The sequence below is a fragment of the Drosophila erecta genome, unplaced genomic scaffold (genome assembly GCF_003286155.1).
Source record: "Drosophila erecta strain 14021-0224.00,06,07 unplaced genomic scaffold, DereRS2 tig00000126-arrow-pilon, whole genome shotgun sequence".
NCBI lineage: Eukaryota > Metazoa > Arthropoda > Insecta > Diptera > Drosophilidae > Drosophila > Drosophila erecta.
Genome location: NW_020825209.1, coordinates 7,958,126 through 7,985,720, shown reverse-complemented (window position 1 = coordinate 7,985,720; position 27,595 = coordinate 7,958,126). Strand labels below are relative to the sequence as shown.

The 27,595-nt window shown below is 47.7% G+C and overlaps 8 protein-coding genes across 13 annotated transcripts in view; 4 read left to right on the top strand and 4 right to left on the bottom strand.

Annotated features, from left to right (window-relative positions):
* The window catches only part of LOC6550526 (MAGUK p55 subfamily member 3), a 53,911-nt gene extending 49,861 nt beyond the window's left edge, over positions 1 to 4,050 (bottom strand). For all 4 annotated transcript variants that reach the window (XM_015155681.2, XM_026982483.1, XM_015155676.2 and 1 more), the window contains exon 1: positions 3,964 to 4,050. In XM_015155681.2, the coding sequence (XP_015011167.1) occupies positions 3,964 to 4,050 (87 nt within the window). The remainder of the gene's footprint in view (positions 1 to 3,963) is intronic.
* A 1,784-nt stretch (positions 4,051 to 5,834) lies between these two features.
* On the bottom strand, positions 5,835 to 6,900 carry LOC113564498. Its single transcript, XM_026981957.1, has 2 exons — positions 6,539 to 6,900; positions 5,835 to 6,000 (listed from the first exon to the last, which is right to left on the bottom strand). Exons 1-2 carry the CDS (start codon positions 6,898 to 6,900, stop codon positions 5,835 to 5,837), a joined length of 528 nt encoding a protein of 175 aa, XP_026837758.1.
* Positions 6,901 to 8,161: 1,261 nt separating this feature from the next.
* Positions 8,162 to 19,362, top strand: LOC6550523 (mitogen-activated protein kinase kinase kinase). Of its 3 annotated transcripts, XM_026981534.1 has the most exons (10): positions 8,446 to 8,787; positions 8,914 to 9,342; positions 9,403 to 10,055; positions 10,118 to 10,284; positions 10,345 to 10,520; positions 11,089 to 11,265; positions 11,327 to 11,441; positions 15,289 to 15,724; positions 15,793 to 16,250; positions 16,315 to 19,362. In XM_026981534.1, exons 2-10 carry the CDS (start codon positions 9,034 to 9,036, stop codon positions 17,259 to 17,261), a joined length of 3,438 nt encoding a protein of 1,145 aa, XP_026837335.1. In that variant the 5' UTR covers positions 8,446 to 8,787; positions 8,914 to 9,033; the 3' UTR covers positions 17,262 to 19,362. The 3 variants fall into 3 exon arrangements, with proteins under 3 accessions (XP_026837333.1, XP_026837334.1, XP_026837335.1); XM_026981532.1 differs by lacking the exons at positions 15,289 to 15,724; positions 15,793 to 16,250; positions 16,315 to 19,362 and adding exons at positions 10,770 to 10,790; positions 11,883 to 14,913 and having other exon boundaries at positions 8,162 to 8,787; XM_026981533.1 differs by lacking the exons at positions 15,289 to 15,724; positions 15,793 to 16,250; positions 16,315 to 19,362 and adding an exon at positions 11,883 to 14,913 and having other exon boundaries at positions 8,162 to 8,787.
* A 136-nt stretch (positions 19,363 to 19,498) lies between these two features.
* Positions 19,499 to 21,037, top strand: LOC6550521 (odorant receptor 7a). Its single transcript, XM_001977875.2, has 2 exons — positions 19,499 to 20,662; positions 20,825 to 21,037. The coding sequence occupies exons 1-2, from the start codon at positions 19,499 to 19,501 to the stop codon at positions 20,900 to 20,902; spliced, it is 1,242 nt and encodes a 413-aa protein (XP_001977911.1). The 3' UTR covers positions 20,903 to 21,037.
* A 599-nt stretch (positions 21,038 to 21,636) lies between these two features.
* Positions 21,637 to 27,595, top strand: part of LOC6550336 — a 43,205-nt gene continuing 37,246 nt past the window's right edge. The window contains exon 1 of the mRNA XM_026982517.1: positions 21,637 to 21,848. The gene's annotated coding sequence lies outside the window, so the exon portion shown is untranslated. The remainder of the gene's footprint in view (positions 21,849 to 27,595) is intronic.
* On the top strand, positions 22,399 to 23,566 carry LOC6550520 (E3 ubiquitin-protein ligase MARCH5). Its single transcript, XM_001977874.2, has one exon. It carries the CDS (start codon positions 22,529 to 22,531, stop codon positions 23,504 to 23,506), a length of 978 nt encoding a protein of 325 aa, XP_001977910.1. The 5' UTR covers positions 22,399 to 22,528; the 3' UTR covers positions 23,507 to 23,566.
* On the bottom strand, positions 23,625 to 25,094 carry LOC6550519. Its single transcript, XM_001977873.3, has 2 exons — positions 24,833 to 25,094; positions 23,625 to 24,774 (listed from the first exon to the last, which is right to left on the bottom strand). Exons 1-2 carry the CDS (start codon positions 24,970 to 24,972, stop codon positions 23,757 to 23,759), a joined length of 1,158 nt encoding a protein of 385 aa, XP_001977909.1. The 5' UTR covers positions 24,973 to 25,094; the 3' UTR covers positions 23,625 to 23,756.
* Positions 26,020 to 27,508, bottom strand: LOC6550518 (acidic phospholipase A2 PA4). The gene is made up of 2 exons (XM_001977872.3): positions 26,693 to 27,508; positions 26,020 to 26,454 (listed from the first exon to the last, which is right to left on the bottom strand). Exon 1 carries the CDS (start codon positions 27,353 to 27,355, stop codon positions 26,702 to 26,704), a length of 654 nt encoding a protein of 217 aa, XP_001977908.1. The 5' UTR covers positions 27,356 to 27,508; the 3' UTR covers positions 26,020 to 26,454; positions 26,693 to 26,701.

The window sequence follows — 27,595 nt, the reverse complement described above, 5'->3', positions numbered from 1 at the left end:
ATAATCTATCTTAACTCCTTGTAATAAGAAAGCTAGCTGCATAGAGTGTCAAAACGACGAAATGAACTATCCAAATTAGGCCGTTTACCAACACTTGACTACCACCCAAAAAAAAAAGAGCATCACGAATTCCCTGTGATCTCGCTTAATTCTCCATTCGCTCCGCTTCTTTGCGCTTGACTGCTAATGACAAAGCCAAGAACAAAATCCAGAAACGAAAACGAAACAAAAATCGCTGGAAAAAAGTGGAAAGAAAGCAGAGACAAGAGAAGGATGCGGCACAAAAGGGAAAGGGAGGAAAGGAGCGGCGTGAGGAGGAGAAGGCAGAAAGGCGAGAACAAGAACAAAGCACTTGACTTGTCATTTTTGACATATAAATGGCGAAACAAATCTTTGGATATTGTTTTAAATGATGCACACATAGCTACACACACACACACACATACACATACACACATACAGACTCACACACATAGACAGAGGCAGCTAATAAGTGGCGAAAAAGCGGGCGGTTATTTTTGTGAAGGATGAAGAAGGATGTGAAGGCAGCTTGAATGGATATTCCGTATTCCGTGGGATTTCTCCCAATGGGGTTATGGTTATGCAACAAAGTAACACAAATGATACGCACAATTGTGGCTATTGTTAATGTTATTATTGTTGTTGTCCTGCTGCTGTTATTGTTTTTGTAGTTGTTGTTGCTTTTCGCCTTGTTAAAGCTGTATATTTGCGAGCATATGTCTTATGATGGAAGGGTCCTTTTGGGGATTTTTTTTTTGTTTTGTTTGTTAGGCAGATGACGACGTTGGTGGGGGATTTTTGCAGGGTATAGAGTGGTCCAGCACATGCGCAATTGCAGGCACCGCAATCAGACACTCACCAGCACACACACACACGCATGTCCGTTCCTTTATTCCCACACCACACCACCCACCCGCGCTTTTTTAGTCCTATTTTTGCGGCTCTGAATTAAAGGCAATACAACAAAAACAATAAGCAGATGAACAAGAAGAACAAGAAGAACAACAACAAGGGCGGAGGAAAAAAGGACACACACACGCCACTTCATTTCACAACCACACCCCCACTAATAGAAGAATATTGCCGATGGCCATCATATATAAAAGTTATTTGAAAATTTCATAGCAATTCATGTAAAAAACTTTCCCTGACAGCCGCAGAAAGTAGCTGCCAGCCAAGAATATGGCAAAAAGCACACATTTTACAACCGCACTGGCTGATGGACCACGCGGCGTATGCGTTATGCGGAAATTTGTATACCAATGTCATATTAATGTGCCCCCCTTTGGACGCCGCAAAAACGTACACCAAACGAGGAAATAAACATAAGGTGCAACTGCAAGCCGCAAATAAAATATAAATTAAATAAGGAAATACAAATTGTACAAAGGCCAGCAGAAGTCTGTTTAAATAAAAATCAGGAAAGTGCGAATTTTAGGAAGAAAAAACTATTCAAAAGAAGTTTGAACTACAAATTGTATATAGAATTCTACGCAGTGAAAAGACAACTAATCAAATATGAAAATCTAGTTTCGAAAAAAGAGCAGAGTCAACTCCATGAACTGGGAAAAGACATTGGAAACCTTCCAAGATAAATACCTTAAAGGAAATAGAAGCGAGCATTTATTTGCGTTTTGTGTTTCTCCAAATGACCAGATGTAAGTAAGCAACTATAGAAAACATGAAATTCTGGGAATTGCTATTTTTTAGAAGGTCAGTTTAATCGGAATTCCATTAGCCGAAAATAGACAACATGGAAAAACAGAGCACACGATGTTACAGCAACCAGCACAAGGCAAGGCTCCAATCGAAAATGTAAAGAACTAGACAAAGAGTTTGAAGTGAATATGAAATGCAACTGAAATTGTTTGCTTTGCACAAGGGAAACGCAGGACACAAAACCACACACAGAAGTATCGACCACTCTTCTCCATTCGCTCAGCATTATCCTTGCACTTAGGAAACGGCCGGCAATGAAATTCTTTTCGGAAAAAATGCTTGCCTACTTTTTTGGGCCTTCAAAAGTGCCAACTGAGTGCTGCGAAAACCTGTGCAGCGAAAGGGGAAACCATTGCACTCGTCTGATGGCCGATGAAGGTAATGAAATACGGTGATTTCCAACTACTATTTCTGGCACACTTTTGCAACACATATCACGCACAAAATGAAGGCGAAGGACCTGCTTTCAGGAGCGAATAGCAACTATAAAATGTGCCAGGCTCTGCGGAATGCATTCAAATCTACACATTACCCACATTAGCAGCTACACACGGACTCAAAACTAGTACGTTTATATTGTACTTAATTTAGTATGCAGTAAAAAGAGCAGATTTAGTACTGTAGGTACTTGTCCTAGACGCCTTTGTAAGTGATTTGCGGCATCTGCAAGCTTTTCAAGGATCAATAAAACCTTTTAAACAGTGGGTCTTCGTTTTTCGTTTTTTCGCTCCGTATGTGCGCACTGCACCTGTGTGAGTGTGTTTGCATCTGTGCGATTGCGAGGGCGTCAATGGCTGTGTGTGTGTGTGTGTAATAGCCCAAAACGGCAATGTTTAATTAAAAACGATAAAGGACACAACGCTGGCAATGGGCAATGCAAATAAGAGAGTGAATGCAAAGGGCGCTACAGAGGGTGGGCGTGTCCATGGAGGAGCTGGGTCCTTCGCAAATGCTGGAGCGGGCCTACAAGGGGGCTGCATTCATCAGTAGTCGCTCGATTGACAAGCAACGGATGCAGCAGTGCACCCCAGTTACATTTATGTTCCCCCAGCACCCCCTTGCCACCCCCTTACCACCTCGCTTTTAGCCGCCCACGCACAAGCCAAGCAAATTGAAAGCGGAAATGTGCACCCCCACTTCTGCCCCCTGCGTCGCCACCCATGTGGCCAGCATGGCAGAGCGAACTGACGAATAAAATTTCACTCTGAGTGAAAGCCATTTCCCCACTGGGAATTTGAAATACGAAATACGAAATACGAAATGTGCGAATCTTGACTCAAATCGAACTGGCGGATCTGCTCCGTTTGAGGGCTATGATGACAGGCGAACAGGGCCAATATTTATAATTGCAGTCGATAAACATTGCATAATTGTGATGTCCATCAATTCGCCGAGAGGTAAAAAACAATTCAATATGCTCGTGTGTCTGGGACAACTACAAATTGACAGGCAAGGCATTCAAATTTATGGTTACAGCATATACACATATGTACATCAGTTCTGGCTCGATATTTTGCGTCTGAAAGTTGTGTGCAACTTCATTTACTCGGATTGTCATTTACTAATGAAACCATTTCGGTCAACCAATATTTTAAGTATTTTATTGTGTCAATACCATGCGCCCAATACAAGAAGGCAATTAATCATACGCCGTGTTGTCTTCCCGCATATGAATTATTAATTAAACTAATAAAATGCATGGCGCATTCAAGTCGTATTTCAATTGTTTGAGTTATGGATTGTAAAAGTTCATTTGCAGGTTACTTCTACATTTTTTTTACATTTTTACCGAGATAAAGGAAAAAAATAAAAAAAAATTTTTTTTTATGTTTAATGTTTGGACACATCTTAACTTTACAACATTATAACATCAAAAAAATTACAAAAAAAATTATATAAAAAAAAATTTTGAAATTTGAATGCAGATTTTTAGAGAATTGCTTTAGAATCCGATTAAAATTGGTTGAGTTATGGACTTTAGAAGTTCAGTACTCGGAAATGTTTAATAAACTATATTTTTGAATTTCTACAAGGGGTAGCAGCATAAAATTGAAAAAAATAAAACGAGCAAAGATAAAATACCGTATTTCCAATGCAGAGTTTCAGAGAATTAAGAAATGAACTTCTGGGGCTATGCGCCATTCAAAGGATATAAGGAAGTTAAGCTATATAATATACAAGTATTATACGAATAAGTTTACACGTTAATTCGATTGCACCCACCTTGCCCTGGGACGAGGAGATCGTTGAGGCCGACGGCGTGCCCGAGGATTGTGCGCTTAAGTTGGAGCGGCTGCTGTTCGCTTGCATCGCGCAAGGCAGGGGCGCCACTTCAGCGGGGATTGCGGTGGCCCCTTGAGCGGATGACGTTCCAGTTGCTCCACGAGTTGCACTGCCTAAGCTCCAAATCCAACTCCAACTGGCATCAGAGTTCCACCTGTTGGCTACTCCTGGCAACGGGAGGCGGCGAAGGAGTCAGATTCTGATGGTTCGCACTGATGCTCATGGCGCCCGCAGTGCTCAGATGGCCTCAGATCGAAAGCATTTCGTCTTTGGATTGCAGCTAAATATAACAGCTTGATTTGGCTTACGCTCTTAGTCGAATAGTTCCCTAGTAATAGTTGGTGTTCTGGAAGCAGTGAAAATGCAAATGCAACGTTTAGATTTCTGTTGACCTTTGGTGCTGTGCTTCACAAAGAGTTGGCCCCAGTTCATATTTCAGCTTAAATCTATAAACGATTTCCATACTCCGTTTGGCTGCTCTTTTGTTTGCTCGATTGTTCATTTGCTCTCTCGACTTTGTCTGGAACAAAGTTCTGTCTCTTCCTCCGAGTGAGGAAAAATCAACAGAAGAAAGGAGCTCTACCAGCAGCGCAGTCGCCGCGCAGCGGCAGCGCTAGCAGTTGACTCTGAAATGGCCAGAAATAGGGCTAGGTCATCCACATCGTGTTGCCACTCATAGACAGCACAAAGAACAAAAATAATAACAAATACACGGAGAAAAAAAACTCATTTAGATAGGTTTAAAGGCGCTGAGTGTCTTGATCTACTGATCTACTTGCACTGTCTTGAATCTAATGAAAATAAAGTGTAAAACTTACAGAAGGCACTGCCAGTGGGCACTCACATTTGTTCTGTAGAATTTCAGGCCACAAAAATATCATAGCATACTTATGGACACCTCTATTCCAAGTATTTAAACGTTCCACAATCTACCACATCTAATTTCAAGTGATTTGCGTGGCTCGAGAATCTAAAATAGTTGCCCGAAATGGAAAATATGTAAAGCATCCGCATTTTCGAGTGTGCAAAGTACAATGAATGCTTTGCATGGACAAGGACAAAGGCGAAGCCGAATATCCTTTGGATGGCCAAAAAAGGATGCTGCAGTCACGCCCATCGAAAAAGGGGCGACAGCATTTCCATGCCAAGGGCATGGCTTGTAGCACCCCATTACCAAGCGCCACCACCCACCAAGCACCACCCGGTTTTTCGCCACTTTCGCAGCGTTTTTTGGATCCCAAACACAAGCACATTTTGCGGCGCAGACATAACCTCAACTTCTTGCGCGCTGCTTACCACGCTGCCGGCGTCGCAGTCGGCGTCGCGGCTACCAGCGGCAGAGGCAGCCATTTTAGAGGCCAGGCAACAGCTTTACATGGATTTATGTCTATATGTATGTGTGCGAGCGTGTGTGAGTGTATGTAGTAGGTATGTGTGTGCCTGCCTTTGTACAAAAATGTGTGTGTTTGTGTGTTTGAGTGTTAGTGAAGGCAGCCATCCGATTTTCCCCCGATTTTTCTTTTGGCAAGAGCGAAAATAGTGTCAAGGAAACTATTGAGAGACGGCAAAGAAATTAAATAATAGATTAAGTAAGCTGTCAGTCAGCGAGATGAGAGCCAAACTAATTTTAGGCTAACAGTTTTACATTTTCATAGTGATAACAAGCAGCAATGGAACGATTTTCGCTGATATCTCAATTTTGTTTGTGTTTAAGCGAACCAAAAACCCCTTTACTTTAACCAGATCTTAGATTCCTTAATGCTCAACAATGGTTTCCCTGCCATAAAGCTAATAAAATATGTTTAATCATTTTAATAAACTAGGAGTATAACTTGCCTCAGTTTTCCGCTGCTGAAACTGCAGTTTGTTGATTTCTCTGCGGCTGGTTTGCGATTATTTGAAGTAAATTTTATTACTGAATCTAGTTTGGCTTTTTTGTTGTGCGTTTCGTTTTCCTTAAATTTAACTTGATAATTTCTATAAATATATATTTTTTTATTTCCCGTTTTTACTATTTTTTTCCGTTTGGCATGCTTTTTGCATTCTCGCCTGTTTTACATATTTTCCTTGGCTTTTTGCATTTTGATCATTATTTTGTTGTATTTCAGCCAGGGATTAAAGAACGGCAAAAAAAAGTTACCAAAAAAACAACAAGAAAATAGCGACACACACACGCGCGCGAAATCGCACCCACACACGCGCGCACACACACACAGACACACACACACACAGTGAAAAACGCGCACGCGGCGAAAAAAAATATGAGCAATTTTTGTAGAATATTTTGTAGAAGAGCGTTCAAATTACTTTGTGCGTAAAGTTATTATTTATACTTTCAGTCCGGCTTCCGGTTTTAGCGATTACATTTGCATTATTCAAGGGATTTCGTGCAAGATGGCATGCATATCTCTTGGCAAATTTAAGATTTTCTTGGCGAGCACTCTCTTTTTGGCTTCTATTGTGTGTGATTAGTTGCGTTTGCCGTATTTTTAGCCCGTTCCGAAGGATTTATTACGTGCAATCCGCCCGTGCGATGCGCACGCCCGCGTCTGCCGCCGATTTGGAATTGCCACGACGTTGCGTTGAAATGTTGCGCGTAACTGAGTGGCACAGCCTGTGCTGCCGCCGCTGCTGCTGCCACTTCTGCTGCCACTTCTGCTGCCGCAGCCGCTGCCGCTGATGCTGATGCTGCTGGTGCCGCACAGCCTCACTGCGTCGCCGACCACTGCCGAGGCTGCTCTCCTCTCCGGGCGAAGCGAGTGGCGATGCCCAACGGAACAGGTCCTGGGCCGTAGTGTCCTGCGCCGCTCTGCTCCTGGCTCCAGATCCGGCAGAGGCTGCCACTACGACTACGGAGTTGCAGATGTAGCGCCACATCAGCCAGCAGCCAGCAGCCCGGTTTGGTCTGGCTTGGCTCAGCTCGGCTCACCGAAGGCACGAGATGCTCTGTTGCTCCGAAGGACAGTGGGGTTGATTATTTAACACTGTTTATGCAACAAAAACGTAAACATATATTTAAGCTACGTTTCTTTTACTTGCCTTTTGCGCATTTCTTAGTGAGGAAAAAAGAGTTATACATTTCTTACACACAGATGCCTTTTCTATGTTTTAAAAACACAAAACATTTTTATCAATTAACTGCATTATGTTTTAAATTATAAGCTGAAATATGGTTTATTCCCCACCAAGTTCCTGTGAGCATTACCTAAATGAAATTTATTTAAGCGCCTAATTACCCATGCATTCCACTGTGCGATGCCGACGCTGGACCAAAAGGATGAACGGCGCAGAGCCGCAGCCGAAAGGACACGAGCGCAGCCGAACGTTTCAAGGGGCCGTGCCGGAGGGGGGAAGGCTTAATAAACACATGGCATGGACTAGGCCACCCAGCATCCACCACCCATCACCCACCACCCACACAAGGGCGCCCGACGAGATTCACCGTCGAAAAGAAGAGAGACAGTGGCGCAGGGGGCGCAGAGCGGCGAAGGCGTGGAGGGGTGGTGGAGGTAGACGGATACACAGCATACAGAGCGTTCCGTTCCGCGATGCAACAGCAACATCATCAGGCCATATCCGCATCCGCAAAGCAGCCAAAACAGCCAAACCAGCCAAAGCGTCCAAAGCGGCCAAAGCAGCAGCTGGAAGACCCCAACCCGCCTTCCGTGAATTTCCCCGACGCTCTGCAAAAATCATGCGCAGCACGAAATTTCCGAATATCACAACGGAAAACATATGACAGTGACATTCCATTTGAAACGTGATTTTAAATAATTATTTCCCATTATGTGATTTAATCGAAGTGATTTTGTATGAGAGCTTGAACATTTAGTTGTTGGAGTTGAGGATGTGAGCAAGTGTTTTAATAATCAAACTAAGGGGAGCATATTGGTTAGTTTTCATTTATAAAAATTTATTCAATTTAATATCAAATTCTTAAGGAACAAAGAACTAAACTTTAAAATTTTTACGGTACGTGTACGTTTGGTTATAAAATTTTAATACCACTTTTCGCGCACTTTCCAAATTTTAAAATTAACCGCCAAGAAAAATAATCGACGCGATAAATACCACAGCTGAAAAGCTGAAAGGTGTATTTTTAAATACCAAACAGCTCTCGTTGACCAACACCGCTTTTATGTGATTTTTTAGTATAATTTGAAATGGAACTAGTTTAAAATCCAGCAATTGGCTTATGAGATCCGCAACAAAATTATTAAGAAATCCTTGTTTCTACACTAAACTTAACAATTGCCAATATAAATGCATATGTACAATTACCTTGAAGGCCATTCCAATTAAAATATTGTCGACGAACTGGAACCAATATCCCAGGTGAACCGCAAATTTAACCAGTTCACTTGGCTGGGGCCAAAGACCAGTTCGATTATACTAGTTCACATTTGAACAGTGCAACTCTAGTTTTTTTTTTTTAATACATATGTGTTTCAAAAACATATGCAGAATCGGGCAAATAAAACGGATATAACCGATTGCACGGGATCAAGGATAGTTCAAATTAGCCGACAACGTTGACGGCGACTGCGACTGCGAGAGAGCGACCATGGTGTGCAGCGCGTGTGCGTGTGTGTGTGTTTTGTACCGTGTTGTCTGATTGTGTGCCGTTGTTGTTGTTGTTGTTCTTGCTGTTGCTGTTGTGCGTGTGGTCGACGAACGGATAGTGGGACACAACGGCAGTGGACAATCCGGTGGCGGAGCGATCCGGTGGGCAGGAGGTCAGGATTAGGCGCAACATCCTTACCCGTAAGCTGACCCCACCCCACCCCCTTTGGCAACAAACATTACTAAGCTGCTGCTGCTGCTGCTTCTTCTTCTATTCTTCTTCTCCGTCTTCGCCCCTTTGCGTTTTTATCTCTCTTTCACACACAGCGAAACAATAGCAAGTTGAAACGAGGGAAGAAGGCAAGAGAAAACAACAAAAACGGAGAAGCAGAAAACAAAAACAAAGAAGTGGTTCGGTGTTTCCATGTCGCCAACTGTGGACCTTTGATGCCCTCGCAGGTCGCCCGAGGACTGGACACCACCAACATGCTGCCGATCAGCGAGGAGCAGCAGCTGCAACAGCAGCAGCAGTTGGAGCAACTGCATCATCAGCAGATACCAGAGATTCCAATACCAGATCTAGATCAAGTCGAGACCCAGGTGGGCGATGGCAGCCTGTGGACCGCTCTGTATGACTACGATGCCCAGGGCGAGGATGAGCTGACCCTGCGGCGCGGCGAAATCGTGGTGGTCCTCTCCACGGACAGCGAAGTATCTGGCGATGTGGGCTGGTGGACCGGCAAGATTGGAGATAAGGTACGCAGTTATACAATGTCCCTTGAAGAGCGTCCTAATTAAACCACTAATCCCCTTCAGGTCGGTGTCTTCCCCAAGGACTTTGTCACCGATGAGGACCCACTGCAATTGAATGTCTCGTCCGCCATTGGTGACATCCAGCCGCATGAGATCGAGTACAATGAGCTGGACATCAAGGAAGTCATCGGTTCCGGCGGCTTTTGCAAAGTCCATCGTGGCTTCTACGATGGCGAAGAGGTAGCCATCAAAATTGCCCATCAAACGGGCGAGGATGATATGCAAAGGATGCGGGATAATGTCCTGCAGGAGGCCAAACTATTTTGGGCCCTCAAGCACGAAAACATAGCAGCCTTGCGAGGAGTATGTCTGAATACCAAACTCTGTCTGGTGATGGAGTACGCCAGGGGAGGAAGTCTTAATCGCATACTAGCCGGCAAGATACCACCCGATGTCCTAGTCAACTGGGCCATTCAAATAGCCAGGGGCATGAACTATCTGCACAATGAGGCGCCCATGTCGATCATACATCGCGACCTCAAGTCCTCCAATGTGCTGATCTACGAGGCAATCGAGGGCAATCATCTGCAGCAGAAGACGCTCAAGATCACGGATTTCGGTTTGGCCAGGGAGATGTACAACACGCAAAGGATGAGTGCCGCGGGCACATACGCTTGGATGCCACCGGAGGTCATCAGCGTCAGCACCTATTCCAAGTAAGATTCCTTTTTTATTTGGGTTCCTCTCTACCTAATTAACAAAACTCTGTATCCGCCAGATTCTCCGATGTTTGGAGCTACGGTGTGTTGCTGTGGGAACTAATAACGGGCGAGACGCCGTACAAGGGCTTTGACCCGTTGTCCGTGGCCTACGGCGTGGCTGTCAATACGCTGACCTTGCCCATACCAAAAACCTGCCCAGAGACCTGGGGAGCCCTGATGAAAAGTAAGTGATGCAATGCAATGGACTTGAAGTATTTGAATGTCATTATACGAAATCCCGCAGGCTGCTGGCAAACTGATCCGCACAAGCGACCTGGCTTCAAGGAGATTCTCAAACAGCTGGAGAGCATCGCCTGCTCCAAGTTCACCCTGACGCCCCAGGAGTCTTTCCACTACATGCAGGAGTGCTGGAGAAAGGAGATCGCGGGTGTGCTACATGACTTGCGCGAAAAAGAAAAGGTACCATCTGGCTGGAAAACGCCAGGCAACCCGACCATATAAACTCCTAAACCTATTAGAGTTGCTCTAGATCGTTTCTAGACCGTTCCTTGTTGGCCTTACGCCGCGCTCTTGAGTTCTTCCATAGTTCCCCTCATTTCTCCCACTTGGTCGTTGATGAAATTCTAATAATTTGGTATATACTTTCTCTCCAAAACAAAACAATACAAAATTCCCCTATTATCCAATAAAACATCCAACGACGTTAAGCGTTTCCAAACCATCGAAGAGGTAAGCGCGTCCAACAGGTTTCTCTTGCCCGCCGTTTGCGTTTCAGTTGCGTTGCGTTGCGTTGCGTTTCTTTCTGTTGTTTCGTTACATTACTTTGCTCTATTTTACCCTAAGTTATCCTGTTTTTTAACTGGCTGGATAACTCCCGCGATAGAGCCCCTCACAAGCCAACAGCTGCATGGTTTCTAGTTCCTAGTTACTGCTATTTTCTAGCACCAAACTCCCCTGTACAGTGACCAAGCTTCACCCAAACTAACCCGCCACGTTCCGTCATGTTATTCCCATTTAATCCCGGCAGGAACTGCGCAACAAGGAGGAGCAGCTGCTCAGAGTGCAGAACGAGCAGCGCGAGAAGGCGACTCTTCTGAAAATCCGGGAACAGAACCTGCGCGAGCGTGAAATGGTGCTGATCGAACGGGAGCTGGTCATGATGCAACCGGTGCCATCGAAACGCAAGCACAAAAAGGGCAAAAAGGTGTGTGATTTTGCTTATAACGAAGTTCCTTACATTACAATCTTATATCTGCATTATTCAGAACAAACCGCTGCAGATATCGCTGCCCACGGGCTTCCGGCACACGATTACGGCCGTACGCGACAAGGCGGAGCAGCCTGGATCACCTTCCTTCTCCGGACTGCGCATCGTGGCACGTGAGTACTGGGGATTCCCCTGCATCCGACCCAGAGATCTGATTACCATGGGTTTATTAGATCACACGTTCAAACTTACGCATTTGTAGCCTATTAAATTACAAGATTAGGGTTGCTTCCACATAAAGTGATAAATCGTATGATGTTCGAGATGAATCATTCTTTCAACCAAAAATACTATAGTTTATATGATATAGTTGTATGATATATGCGCTGGACTTAACTCTATATATAGCTCTAGTGAGTATTCAGTGCATCATGCGGGTCTAGAGATAAGATTACGCCTCGTATCAGTGGCAAAATGAACTAGATATTTTTCATATTTTTGGTATAATTCTTTTTAAATGAGTTTTTGTATATTTAATTGATTTGCGTTTGGTTTTTTTCGTTTTATTTTCGTCTTATGTTCCGTATTATTTTGATGGCTTTGGGGTGAATCAGTGACCGATGGGCACAAGGGCAAGACGTGGGGCCCGTCGACGATGCACCAGCGGGAGCGATCCCTACTGCCTTCGCAACTGGGCGGCGGTCAGCCGGAATGGCCCGCCCAGACCTCAACCCACTCCTCCTTCAGCAAGAGTGCTCCGAATCTGGACAAGAAGCAACAGCAGCAGAACCAGCAGCAGGTGGCCTCGCTGACACCGCCGCCGGGTTTGGGAACTTTGGGTGGAAGTGGAAGTGGAGGCGCTGGTGGGACGCCGGCCACGCCCTTGTTGTACCCAGGTATACCCTTTATACTAACGCGCCCCAACAACAACAACATTGGCAATTGTAAAGCCATCACCACCACCATCACAACCACCACTACCAACAACAACAACAGCATCTCCGCCAACAACAACAATCAGCTAAATAATAATAGTACTATTAATAGCAATAACAATAACAGTCAAACTAACCTGACCTCCCAGCCGAACACGATAATCGTCCTCCAGAACGGGCGGAGCAACTCCAACAGCAGCACCAGCCAATCCCCAGTCAAGACCTATCATCGCGCCAGGAGTCAGGAGAACGGACTGGATCATCCGCATGCCTACCAGCCACCACCACTCTATTTGGTAACGGATGACAGCTCGGAAACGGACACTATGGCCAGTCCGACCGGCTGCTTTCACTTCCTCAAGTCTGGGAACTCGTCCGCGGCCAGTGGTGCAGTGCATATGCATCGCTTTGGCGGCAGTCTGGGCAACAGTCCAGCCGTGGGCAGAAAGAAGCATTCGCTGGACAGCAGCAGTCACCATCCGCCCCCAATCAGTAGCAATAGCTTTGCACTGCCCAACCAGTTAACTCTGCCATCGGAAGACAACAATACGTATGACCATGCCTTCTATCGGGATGTGATCAAGAAGATGTCCATGGCCAGCAGCGAAAGGGTGAACTCCAAGTCCAGTGGCGACCTAACCATGTACAACTCCAGCACACCGCTGACTGCCAGGGATTGCGATGATGCGGAAGAGGCGCTCGAGGGTGGTCGCTTTCAGCGTAACTTCTCCGGCTCGCAGTTTCCACGGCACTGCTTCTTCACCAGGCGGGAAGAAGGGGAAGAGGAGGCGGAGTTGGAGGTGGACACAGCAGAAGCGGAAGACGAGAGTCAAGTGCCGCCCTCTCAGATGCGCCAAAACTCCACCACTTCGCGCAAGAGCTCAGTGACCTTCCAGAGCGTCAGTTTCGAAGAGCCAGATTTTGTGGCCACGCCACGAACGCCTGCCAGATCGGATCTATATACATCCAGTGCCTCCATTAGCTTCGCCACCTATCGCTCCGCCTCGCCATCGCTGTCCTCGTCCTCCACCACTGCTTCCGCCTCCCCCTCCATTGCCTCTACTGAAGCCGTGAACGGCTATCACCTGCAGGAGAACTCCATACTGAACACGCGTCGAATGCAAGATGTCCAGCCGCATCCCGATGTCATTAAGCAGAAGGAACACTTGCGGGCCCAGGAACAGCGCATGCAGAGCAAGAACCAAAAGAAGCGGCGGCCCAAACACATTACCAAATCCAAGTCTGTTGAGGCGCCTGTCGAGGCACAGCACCACATTGATGATCATAATGATCCCCAGCACCAGCACTCGGCTGGATCGAGCAAGATCCGCGCCTTCTTCAATCTGTTCACGCGCTCGCGAAAGCAGTACAGCAAGCTGGCGGAGCACAACATGGTCGGTGGCTCCGAGTTCTGTGCCATTGATCCCTATCAAACCGATCTGGCCATGGGCGGAAGCAGTCGCTCCCTGAAGCGCAAGGGCAAGAAGCCGCAGACGCAATCCTGCGAGCAACTGGAGCGCTGCTGAAGTACCACTAAGGCAGGAGTTGTGAGCTGTGCTGCTGTTGGAGTTGGACGCCAGATGAGAACCGCCTAATTAGCTCATTGTTTTATATTAAAACTGTAGACTAAGTCAGACGCAAAAGATTAAAGCGATGAAACACCAGACGACAGAAGGACTTCCTCTGCGGATTAGCCCTAGCTAATGTGCCAAAATAGGAGGGCCCAGATACCCGAATCCCCGTCTAACGAAACCACTAAACGTAAAACCAAACTCCCCTGTCCGAGGTTGGCATTTCACAATAACCGAATTGTTCCTAACGAATGCAATATGATATGCGAAACTCACACACAAGACATCCCATTAGTGCAGTGATTTTTGCCAGGGGAGCGGCTAGAAAACTGCAAGATAGTACAGAGTGAGGACGAACCTTTACGGATCAAACATTTACGGATAGACTAACGCCGCTTATACGTAGGCATCAGAAACAAAAGAAAAACATTTGCATGGGCCAATGGCAAAATATTGAACTAAACCATATACATAAATGTGTAACAATTGGATTAACCTTAAGGAAACCATATTGCTATATTTATACCGATGCGTAAGTGCGTCCTTACCTTACATTACACACATCTTAGTTGAACTAAGTTCTAGTTTTGTAGGAATTCGAACTTTTTTTTGTGTCCAGCGAGAAGCCTTCTCCTCTTCTCCGTTTCTCCTTCCATGTAAGAGATATTTTCCAAATTTCCATCGCCTTTCGCATTTCGTTTGGCCTGCACTTAACGAAAAATTCGCAAACGATTTGCGGTGCATCTTAATTTTAATATTATATTCGACTTTTTTTGTATTTTGAGCACAGTTTTATTTACATTATGCAATCGGGTTTTCCAATTTATTTATTTATGATTTCTTTTACAAAAGCACAAGAGTAATCGCGCAAAACAAAAAAACCTGTGATCAAAAAACGATGATGAAACGAAAAAGAAATGATAATTTTTTTGTATTATTTTTATGAATATTTTCAATTGTATATTTATACTTCATTTTACGATTTGTTCATTCTACGTTTAGTGCTCGATTCTATTTCAATGTACTTTGTATATTACTGTATTTTCCATGTTGGGGCCAAGCCATCCCAAAAAAAAACAAAAATAAAAAGAAACTATACCTAGAAACAGAAATCCGACAATAAAACCAACTTAAGAGAATCTGCCGACCAGTTTTGATTGCCTCGCAGCCGAAAATCACAGAGAACGTCCAATAATCACACGAACATTTCAATTTGTATTGCTACGATTATTATATTACTTCTATAATTTAACGAAAATTTGGCATGTTAAGAATGGATTTTCTCTGTGCTTGAGCACAATCCCCAGTTGGACAGAGAGATTAACCATTAGTAGGACGAACAGAGTCTCCTGGTATGCGGTGGTTAAACTTTGGTGTTGCCTGCGGTTACTATCCATCTACTCTCCCGACTATCCGATTACCGCCCATATCCCAGCCACCGATCCCCAAACCAGAGCCATATTCCGTAACTCAATCATGTCTCATATCCGCCTTGGATGCTGCCGACCAACCAGGATACCAGGGCAATAGCAAGATGGATGACTGGCGTCCGGGGGCCACCAACATGCCGATTATGTCGCCATCGCCGTATCTGCTCAGCCGTTTCACCAGCAACGTACCCCTGCCGACGCTCTACGCCGGCGACTCTGCGCGGAAGCCGAAGCTCTCCGTGATCGAACTGCTGCTGTACAACATGGCCTCCCTGCTGGCGGGAGTGGCGGCCGGATACGATGTCCGGATGTCGAACGTGTCGCCAGTGCATCCCACTTTGCTGAGCGAAGTGCCTGCCCTGAAAGCGGCACCGAAAGCAGCAATCACCGGTCCGGAGGAGGTGGAGTCGCAGCCGGAGCAGACGCTGGAGCTGCAGGTGGATGCGGCACTGAAACAGCAGGAGGGCGAACAGCAGGATCTGAGGGAAAGCACGCCCCGGAAGATGGCCACACAAGCCAGGTAAGTGTTGAACGAAACTAGCGCGAATTCTTCAGAACTAAAGCTGTATCTGTATTACTGCCCCACAGATTTGCTGGCATTGAAGCTCCGGTCAGCAAATCGCAGCCCACATCCCTGGCCCGGCGAATCGGTGGCAGCCAGCCATACTACACACCTGTGCAGCGGACACCACAGCATCAGTTGCACCACCACCAGCAGCAGCAGCAGCACCACCACCACCAGCTCCTCCACCAACACCCACACCAACCACAGCCAGTGCCATCGGCCGTAGTGACAACAGTAGCGCCATCACAACCACCAGCCGTGGTGAGTGCACTCTACGCCGGAACCCAGCCACCGACGCCATCGCCACGCCGTAAACTGAGCAACAGCAGCTTTGGCAACGCCAATCCGCAAGCGGATGCCTTCGAGGAGTTCCGTGTGGGCGGTGGCATCGGTCCACCGCCACTTTATGCGCCAGCCGATTACCTGAGAAACGGACCCAGTTACTCCAACGATGGCGGAAACTACCGAAATGGTTACTTTGGTGAGTTTTGGGGAGCCACTTGACAAGAAGGTGCTAACCCAATTGTTTTCTTCCCCGCTGATAGGTTCCAATTACTTTCCATACCGGCCGGAGTTGAACTACAGCTACGAGCGTGACTGCAAGTCGTACCCGGACTATTCCTACGACTATAACCATCGGCTGCCGGACTACTACGATTACCAGTACGAGGCGCCAGTGGTGCCGCTGCCCGTGACCGTTCCCTGTCCGGTGAGCCAGACCCGTACACCACCGCCCCGGGTTCCACAAATGGGCGTCAGTGCGGCCGGACACCGACGCACTCCCTCGACCGTTTCGAATAATTCAAACGTCCTTCTGGAGCACGAAGAGCTGCTGTGCTACGACTACAACAATCTCAATCTGAATGCGGAGTACGAGAGGGAACGCGAGCGGGAGCGGGAGCGCGAGCGCGAGCTTGAGCTTGAGCAAGTGCCTCCACCCACAAAGCAGGAGCTGTACGCCGGATCACCGAAGCTGCTAAACCGCCTCATCCACAGTCCGCTGCCGATGACCAAGAGCAAATATGCCACGGCGGCAGTGACGCGACCGGCCAGTCTGCCCTTCGAGCAGCATGCGCTTTCGCTGGGCTACCAGCAATCAGGTGCGGGTTCGGTGGTGGCTGCGCTGCCACCACCGCTGGCCGGCCAGTCCAAGCTGCGCAGCTCGCTGAAGAAGTACAATGGTGGGAATGGCGGCAATGGTTCCACATCCTCGCAGCAGGGCACACCCACTAATCCCACGCCGCCGGACTCGTTGACCAGCGATGATAGCTCCTATTTGAGTGCCAAAGAGGGTTCCATTGGCTCCCAGCACAGTCGGGTGCGCTTCAGTCCGGAGGCCTATCTGGACGCCAATCCGCTGCCCGCCCTGGGACGCAGGATGACGGCTCCGGCGATGCAGCTCCCACATCAGCAGCAGCATCAGCAGCAGCACAGACGCCAGCGACAGGCCTCCAATGGCAGCACTCCGTCGCCATCGGCCTCGTCCTCCTAGCAGTCGCGCCTGGCGCTAACCTTGCAGTTGGCGCGCAGTCCGGGTGCGGACATAGGGACCGGCGGAGGAGCGGCTGGCCTGGCGCTGCACCAGCAGCGGGTTCCCTATCGCTGGTACTCGGGAGCCCGGCGATCTCGATCGGCGCACTATGAGTACCGCTTGTGAGCGAGCAGGACAGGCTCATCTAGGCGTGCGAATAAGAGGGCGATAGCCATAGCAGCCGGAAGATCCAGGTGGCGATAACTGGCTGAATGTAATTAATCATCTACAGGAAAAGCAATGGGCGAAATTACCAAATATGAAAAGCCGCAGAGAAACACAATATCAGTGGTCGAGAAATCGCAGATAAATCAAATGGTTTTCAGGAAGATAGAACATACATACATATATCAAAATAAGAGTGCGAATGCAATTCCAGATACTATAGATTGCTGCAGAATTTAAAATCTAAGCAGCGCTACATACAAGTAGTTACCACGTTGTTCAACCCAAGTAAATAATAAACTTCGATGTTACTGTTAGCCAGCAGATGGACGGGAGATCCATAAAGATCCTCCACTCTCCTGAACGCCGTCTGCCGAGGATTCAGAGTGCTCCATGGACAGACACACATAGACCCACTTGTGCAGCCCCGACTTGTGCGATTTGCCTTAAAAGTAGAGTGAAGACTTCACTAGTTTTGCCTGATGCCGGATTCCAAAACCAAATAGAACACTTATCCTAACGAATCCCAATCCCTCGACTAAGATTAGCAATTCAAGTGGCGCAGCAGCCGTTTCACATGGCTGATGTGCTCCCATTTATGTATTATACACCTAGATATATTCAGGAAGGCCTCCACTTGCGTTCTCCGATTTCTGATTTCTGATTCAGATTAAGTGCCGCCAGCCAGCCAACTAGCAAGCCATCAACAACAATAATAATTAGTAATACTTTGTAATTCCGAGGACACCACATCCCGATCAAGACACACGCCAGCCGTAAGCCGTAAGCCGTAAGCCGTAAGCTCCATTTTAAGTCTGACAAAATGTTTATATATTCATATATATAGTTATAGACACCTAGATATAGGCCGATATAGACCGATATAGACGCGTTAACCCACAAAACCACTAGCTCTGAATTGAATACCAGTTTAACTCGATCGATTTACAACTACTTATAATGGATATATACGAGTATATACACACATATACATATATTGAACACATAACGAGCATATTGCTGATGTTTTTCCAAATACTGAATAGCTATGATAAACGATATAAAGGCGATGAATTTGACTACCTTGCATATAGGCCACGTACATAGATACTTAATATGTAATCATGTTTGTTTTCGAGTTCTTTTGGAAATATATCTAGATACTCCGCTGTTCTATTTATGCTATGCTTTCAGGTTTCGGATTGAAGTTGTTCGAACTCGTTTGAAACAGTGTCTTCAACACGAAACGTGGAACACCTTAGATAGTACCGTGTATATCTTTAGATATTTGTGGAATACCTCGGACATCATCCGATCGCAGCATGCACAAATAGCATCCTTTGACTTTCAAGCAACTGAATTGCATTGAAGATTTCGTTACTCGACTCGTTTGCCACTCGAGCAACTCCCGCATCTCTAGGCCACATTGAAAATGAGCGGGTGGCAAATGGGCCTCCTCATGCGTACATATATGTATCAGTTAATAACTATAATTTAGACAAATTGTTGTTTATGCTCACACAGAACTTCGGACAAAAATAGGAACCGATTGACCAGAAACCAAGCAATATAGCCACTCATAGGCCCGAAAAAAGGAAACCAGTTAACCTTAACATTTACCCACTAGCTTAATTGCATTTGCCTGCATTATTTATTAATTAGACGGAGGGCCTGAGTTCTTTGGTTTATTTGTATTGCTGCTTAATTGCCTTTGAATTAGCAAGCGGGAAAATTGTATTGAAATCGAACTGAATTAAGGGGGGCGAAAAGTTCGATTGTAGGGGGTAAGGTGGAAAGGACTCACAAATATGCAATAACAAAATGCTGCTTGTGACTTATGTTATGTACAAATTAGCAATTAACAATTGACGATTCATTTAAATCATTCAGAGACCAAAATGCGAAAATAAAAACTATTTTTTATAGAAAAAGAAAACGAATCGAAATCGAATCGAAATGGGGGTAAAGTTTTAATTGGGGAGCCTATAAAAGAGGCCATTCGGATATTCCCAGGGCTCAAAAGTTCATCAGCCATGACGGCGAGCACTGGGTTGAAAACGGAGGAGAAGGCGCCCGAATCCCGGCGAGCATTCAGGAACCTCTTCAACTGCTTCTATGCCCTGGGCATGCAGGCTCCGGATGGCAGTCGACCCACCACGAGCTCCACATGGAGGCGAATCTACTGCTGCTTCTCGGTGGTCATGTACGTGTGGCAACTGCTGTTGGTGCCCACGTTCTTTGTGATCAGCTATCGGTACATGGGCGGCATGGAGATCACCCAGGTGCTGACCTCCGCCCAGGTGGCCATCGATGCGGTCATTCTGCCGGCCAAGATTGTGGCACTGGCGTGGAATTTGCCATTGCTGCGCAGAGCGGAGCACCATCTGGCCGCTTTGGACGCCAGGTGCAAGGAGCAGGGGGAGTTTCAGTTAGTCCTCGATGCGGTGAGGTTCTGCAACTATCTGGTCTGGTTCTACCAGATCTGCTATGCCATCTACTCCTCCTCGACGTTTGTGTGCGCCTTTCTCCTGGGTCAGCCGCCTTATGCCCTCTATTTGCCCGGCCTGGATTGGCAGCGTTCCCAGATGCAGTTCTGGATCCAGGCCTGGATCGAGTTCCTCATCATGAACTGGACGTGCCTGCACCAAGCCAGCGACGACGTGTACGCCGTAATCTATCTGTATGTGGTCAGGACCCAGGTGCAATTGCTGGCCAGGCGGGTGGAGAAGTTGGGCAGGGATGACACTGGTCAGGTGGAGATCTATCCGGATGAGCGGCGGCAGGAGGAGCACTGCGCGGAGCTGCAGCGCTGCATTGTGGATCACCAGACGATGCTGCAGCTGCTCGGCTGCATTAGTCCCGTCATCTCGAGGACCATATTCGTGCAGTTCCTGATCACCGCCGCCATCATGGGCACCACCATGATCAACATCTTCATCTTCGCCAATACGAACACCAAGATCGCCTCGATCATTTACCTGATGGCGGTGACCCTGCAGACGGCTCCATGCTGCTACCAGGCCACCTCGCTGATGCTGGACAATGAGCAGCTGGCCCTGGCCATCTTCCAGTGCCAGTGGCTGGGCCAGAGCGCCCGGTTCCGCAAGATGCAGCTCTACTATCTCCATCGCGCCCAGCAGCCCATCACTCTGACCGCCATGAAGCTGTTCCCCATCAATCTGGCCACCTACTTCAGTGTAAGTGTGTCTCTGAAGGAGTAACTGATGGGGAGTCATGAATCCAACTGATTAACACCACCTTTCATTTTCCAAATGCGAACCACATACCAAGTTTCATATCTTTTCAAAAAACTACAAGGCTGATCCTCTATGTGAACAATGTGTTTCCCATATTTTCAGATAGCCAAGTTCTCGTTTTCGCTCTACACGCTCATCAAGGGGATGAATCTCGGCGAGCGATTCAACAGGACAAATTGAAGACCATTATCCATTGATGCACTGAGAAATACATACGAGTATGTGCTATCGATTTTGCATAACCTGATACGAAGACCTATAGGATTTCAGATTGCAAATGTAGTTTCGTTGTGAGCAATAAACTAGAACATGAAATGTGCCAACCCAGTGAGTACGGCTGTGCTTTTTAGTCACTTGCACTCATTTGTTGCAGTGCAGCACTGCACTGAAGTTTAGCAGATGCCGAATTACAAGTGAAATCGATAATGATCGCTAATCGGGCAGAACAGAAGCCTGCTAACCACCGAATCGCATTGGCGCACCTTCCATCTCCGATCCGATCCGATCCCCCATCCCCATTCCCCATCCCAGCCGTCGCCCACTTTTCGTGTCCCAAGGCGAAGCACCTGACCTGTCAGGAGCGGAGTTGCCTCCTCCTCGCCTCCACCTCCACTCCAGCTGCACTTGGCCACCGATTTCTGGCCCAATTCGAAGTGGTGGCGCAGTTGGTGCTGCTTTACCGTTGGCCGTACACTCGTCAAAAATATGTATACTGCTGTTGGCACATTTATTATAATATCAAGACCTCAAATTAGCTATTTTTCAAGTGCTTTGAAACAGTACACAATGCTGATCGGTTTTTGAAATATGTACCTATATCTCAAGTAGACCCATCTTAAGGCCACTTTTTCTGCGTGTACCTGGTGGCCAATGCGGAAAAGTGGAATGGAAAGGCTGGCTTTCCCAGTCTGGTTCTCAAATTCTGGCCAAGCTGGAGATATTCGAGGCTGGCCAAATGTTCTTCTGCTCTCGAGCCGACAGGTTCAGCTTATTTTCGGTCCGTCGCGAAGTTTTTCCGGACAATTTTCCGTCGCGAATCGTCGAAAATGCTTGTGAATATTAGTTTTGTGTTCAGTGAGATGTTCAGCACCCACAAGTCCATTTCCAGCTGAGGATCATCGGGATGGTAAGTGCGAACTCGGCTTACTTACGCATGTTACATACTCGTTTGTTGGGATACAAAGGAGGCAAGCCCACATTTGCATCCACATCCAGCAGATCCAGTTTGTGGTCACTCTTGCCTTGGCCTTCGCCTATTTTCACTTAGTGGGCCAACAGGTTTTCCTTGGCATGTGCCACATTCGCCGAAAGTAAACTGCCTAAAAAAGTAGAGCGCAGGAAATACACTCAAAGTCGATTTCTCAACACTTAAGTATTTATGTGCATATGATCAAATATATTCGGAATATCTTTAATGTGATGCTGGTATTTATATGATATGGTACCGCTATTGAGTTCAGTTGGTCAGAACTTCGCTCTATTAGGGGAATAAGTTTACAGGGTATTCGAAAAATTATGCATAATTAGGCTTAAAATAAAAAAGCAAAGTGCTAAATAGTGTTGCACAAATCAAATCACACAAATGTCACAATTGTTCGATAACCAAGATAACCAAGTTACTGGATTACTGTCACCCGTTGAAGCCTAGGAACCTTGGAGTTTAAGGTACACAGGGACCATTTCCAAACGCACAAAATCCACGTTGCTACATTCAGGCACTGGAACAAAATTTGATTTGCTCCGCTTGGAGATTGGATCCGTGGATCCTCTGAGGTCATCATTGCCATCGCAACTGTCATTACCATTATGAGGCGTCACTTCGTGCAATCGCCGCTGCACAATCGGCTGCGCCGTTTGAGGAGCGGATCGGAGCCGCCTTCCGGAAATCCCGAGGAGGACAGGATGTGCTGGATTTGTCTCACCGGCGATGAGGATCAACGTCGCCGGGATTGGGTGCACCCGTGTCGCTGTCGCGGCACCAATAAGTGGGTGCACGAGTCCTGCTTGAGTCGCTGGGTCGATGAGAAGGAGATGCTGCTGCCGGACGTACCGGTGACCTGCACCCAATGCCGCACGGAGTACATTATAGTGATGCCGCAACTGTGCCGCTTCGATGTCATCCTGGAGCGCCTGGACAAGGGCTGCGAACGTATGTGTCCCAGTGTTCTGATGGGCATCTTGGCGGCCACCGTCTACTTCTCCGCGGTGACCTACGGAGCCCTCACATTGCTCGAACTGGCCGGCTACAGCATGGGCATGAAGCTGCTGCAAGAGGATCCCTCTCTGCTGATGATACTGCTGCCTTCGGTGCCGACGCTCCTGATTTTGGGCAGGCTGGTGCGCTGGGAGGACTGCGTGATCCGTTGGCTGCGTCGCCACAACCGTCGCGGTGTGCCCGCCGAGCATCTGGATGCTTTGGGTCTGCCCCTGCCCGGCGCGCCGCTGGACGATAATTACTTCGATGAGCTGGAGCGCGAGTATCCGGAAGCGGATGGCCCAATGGGCGGTGCCTTTGAGACGGAGCAACTGGGACGCGCCTCCACCAGCTTCTGCATTGCCCTCAGTCTGCCCACCGTCGCCGTGGTCCTGGGCCAGAAGCTCTTTGGCGGCATCTACGGGGATAACAAGTTGCTGGGCATCGTCCTGGGCGGAATGGCATTTGTGGCCGCCAAGGGATTGGCCAGTGTATTCCTGAGGCAATCGCAGTACCAACGGAGGCGCAACAGATACGTGTTGGACTACACTCCTCTCAATCGTGTCCACAATCTGGCCCAGAGGCGCTGAAGGCAGCTGAAATCCATCAGTGACAGCAGAGGGCTTTAGTAACTTTTTTTTTATAGCATTAAAATCTGCATTTAAATGACAAAAAATCACTTTATACATTATGTGATGCTATAGAAGCCAAATATTTATTCACAAAACATTAAGTGGCTCCCGTTCGCCGGAGTGAGCACGTCCAGGACTTCAAACGACGGCCTTCACCTGACCAGAATTTTAAACACAATCCCTTATCCGCATGGAAACTATATGGCGGCTAAAGCCCCACTAAAGCCCGCCTAGCAGCACCCAGTCGACTGCCCACATTCCGGACCATTCTCAGGATCTTGACACGCGACCTCTGGACCATCGAAGGACCCGTGTCCAGCTTGACGCATTTGCCCGGCCAGGTGAACATTACGCTGGAGGCCACCGCATCGTCGAAGAGCAGCAGGTAGCAGGGTCGCAGGGAGAGCGATTCCTGCACACAGTATTCCAAGAAGTGCTTCTCCGGGGAAAGGGGGGCAATGGATTCGTCCAACTCGGAGGGCAGTTGGCATATAACCAGAGCCCTTTGCGGCGCCTGCAGCTTGGAGTTCCGCCAGCACAGTGGGCTTGGGTCCCTTGACTGCTCCTGTGGCAGCGAACTCAGCTCCTCGCAGTCAACCAAGGCTGTTTCCAGTTGGGCATACAAGCGAATGGGCGCACCTGGCGGATGCTCCAGCCGTCCAGTGGCCAAGAAACGATATAGGTACTTAAAGGGCAGGCCCAGGTAGCCGTAGCTTGGCCTTGGACCCGGATCCCCGATCCGCTGATCAACGCCATCATAGCTGATGCTCAGCAGGTGACCGGGCTCCACGGTGGGGTGTGCCAGGCCCAGGACGCGACAGAGTTGGCGCAAATGCAAGCCCGACAAGCGGCGCAGAGTGGGCGACGAGGGCGTGCCCACCAGGATCCAGTGCAGCAGATGCAGGGCATCCACATCGTCCGGCAGCAAGTCGGCATTCTGGTCGTCGGCACTGGAGCAGTCCAGCATGAGGCGGCAGGAGGGCCAGTTGTCCGCGACGGCTTGACGCAGTCGCTCCACTTGGCAGCCGGAGCCCAGCACCGCCTGGAACTGCGGTGGCACCGGGATGAGCGCCTTCTCGTGCTCCTCGCTGCTGGCCGCCGCCGTGAAGATCAAGAGGCTTATGTCACTGGCATGGGGCTGAGCTCGCAGCGCGTCCCGAACCTGGCACATTGCCAGCCGAAGCGGACTGAGCCGGGAGGATGCCGGCGGAGGCACCTTTTCCTTGCTGGTGGAGGAGGGCTCAGAGGGATTATCCATCGGCTATTGAGGATGGCAATGCTTACTTGAAGGCTAAGACGCCATCGTGCAACTCATCCTGCTGCACTTTCGTCCTGGGCTTGGTAACGGGTATCGGAACGGGTCGCGGATTGAGGAACGGATTGAGATTGCTGGGCACCATTCCCATCGGCACTGTTGTGTCCATTTCCGGCAGCGCTATATTTTTCAGTTCACACAGCCTTGGATTTTCCTCTAAGAGATCGCTCTAACTCTTCTAAAATTTTGACAAAGCGAATGTTGTTTCGAATGTTCTGAAAACTCAACGGAGTGAAGCTACTTCGATCCAATGTCGAATGATTTCGCACAGGAACACCCATGACTAAATTGAATTTGAATATTCTAAAATTATCTATTTTTCTTAATTTCCCATTTGCGTGAGCATATTACTTTCCATTTGCAATCGGCAACAGTTTTCCTGACGTAACTATCAACAAGCGAAATCAACAAATAAGCTGCCTGCGCAGAAAAATCCGAATGCATTGAGTATACGCACTGTTGTCCAAAGATTATAACGTATGCGAAAAAACGAAAGCACGATTGCGATGGCAGGAAGTATTTACAAGCTCCAAAACAGACGGGCCCCTCTGTTGTGAACTGTCAATCAATCAATAGTGAGCAATATAACACAAATATTTATTTATATTTTTTGCGTCACGCTGGGAATGGGATGCTGATTATAATGCTGGATTCTCTTGAACTAGACCTCCCAATGCGATGTACTTATGCCAGCTTAGCTACACAAGCAGAAGACCTGGGAACACTTTTATATATGTATATGTTTATATATCATCAAATCAACGTACGAGTATAATGGGAATAAGAACCCATTTTTCGGAGTAGCCCGGTAAACATCACCATATAAATATGCACTTTGGACTTGAACTAATCCGTGGATCCTTCTCGATCACCCAGACGCCACTGCCCCTGACGCACCTGACCTAGAACGGCAAGCGGCAGTCAATCGAGCGGGGGACAAGCGATCCAGGGGTCGCCTGCTCATCTGGATGGGCAATAGCTACGTCAATGCAGCGATCACAGTCCAGACATACGCGTATACTATGGGTGGATGGATGCTGATACCGATTGCTCAGTGCAAAGTACGACATTCCACAGCGGACGGCTGGATTGCTGGATTGTCGGATTACGGAGCTCGTATTTGCACAATACATTCACACCACTCGTATGGTTATGGTTTATGGTTTTCTTTACTCTTTGGAAATTCCATTTATTAAGTTACTACGTCTACAACTAATTACGTACGGGGTCTACGGCTAGTTAGTTAAAAACTTCGTTTTCTGGCAGCCTGTTTTTGATTCGTCGGCTTAAACTAGATTGAGTGACTACTACTAGGTGTGTTAGTACATCGTATCGACTACTACGCATTATAATAGCACTTGACAGTCATATAGATATGTTGGTTTATAGCTTAATACAGACGGGTGTCTCTGGCTGTCTCGCCTCCTCTCATAATTCATTCATCTAAGTACGGATAATGATGGTGTTTTGCCACGCTTTCCCATTAAGTTTCAAACTCAATTGCAGCACCTTGTGGCGGCTTGTTTGGTTAGCTCCTTTTGCGGGCAGGCTACTTTGGTTACTCAAATTCCTGCCCGTCGTCGTGAGCTAACTGAAATGTTGAAAGAAATCAAATAATATCATTAGTTTATGGTGAACGGAAGACATCTATGATTGGGATTCTGGTACTGATATCTAAACTGTTTCAAAATAAAATGCTCATAATGCTGCGAAAATAAGGTCACTAATGATTCAAAGCATAAAGCTATGAGCGACTTGAGTACGAGGTAAAACCCTTAAATTTGTAAGCATAATCATGAATGGAAACTGTATTGTATGTGCTGACCCACCTAGGACTCTTAAAACCGCTTGTTGTCGCGCAGGAAGGCCTTTTGACGCACCTCCTCCTTGACGCAGGGATCGACATCCTTTCCAGAACCTGCCCGCTGGACGCACACGGTCTCAGACTTCAAGCCGAAGCACTGCGTCTGCACGACATTGAAGAATAGCTTTCCGATGGCGTTCGCATCCTCGTCGCCGGCCATCTTCAGGCACGTGCGGAACCGCAAGTCACAGCTGCAGTGGGACAGAGTGTATGGGCGGTAGTTGAAGAGATCATAGCGATTGGACATCCCATCGATCCACATCTTGCAGTGGTCATGCTTCCGGCAGCACTTGTCCGCCTTGGAAGCGCCGCCCAGATCGTTGTACGTTCCATTGGCCAGGTTGCCGCGTCCGCACCACCGCGTGTTGGGCGCAATCAGCCAATCGGAGAGTTGCCGCCGCTTCCGACGATGCACTGCATCGCGTGCGGCACCGCGAACGCCACTCTCGTCTGTGTGGCTGTGGTCAGGAGATAGGGGCACCGTTTCCGATTCGATTTTGGTTTGGGGGTCGCGCAATCTGACGGCCAAGTGCTTGGCATTCGTCCCGGGAACAAGGCACAGCTGCCAGGTCGCAAAAATCACCAGCGGCATCAGTGCGCAGATAGTGCGTTCATTCGGGATCCACATCGTGTTGAGTTGTGCGTCTGTGTTCTCTACTTTTTCAGCGCCCGGCGTCCGTAGCTGATTGATTGCTCGCCAATCCGAAAAACACTGCCGTTTTATATGCTCGCCCACCGCCGCCAAAACGCATCGAACGTGTTCACACTGGCCTGCATTTCGGCAGGCGGTGTTGCACACGCGCTATCAGCTGCTTATAAGCAAATAAACTTTTAAAGTGATCATTTTACATTAATTTATTATTATACG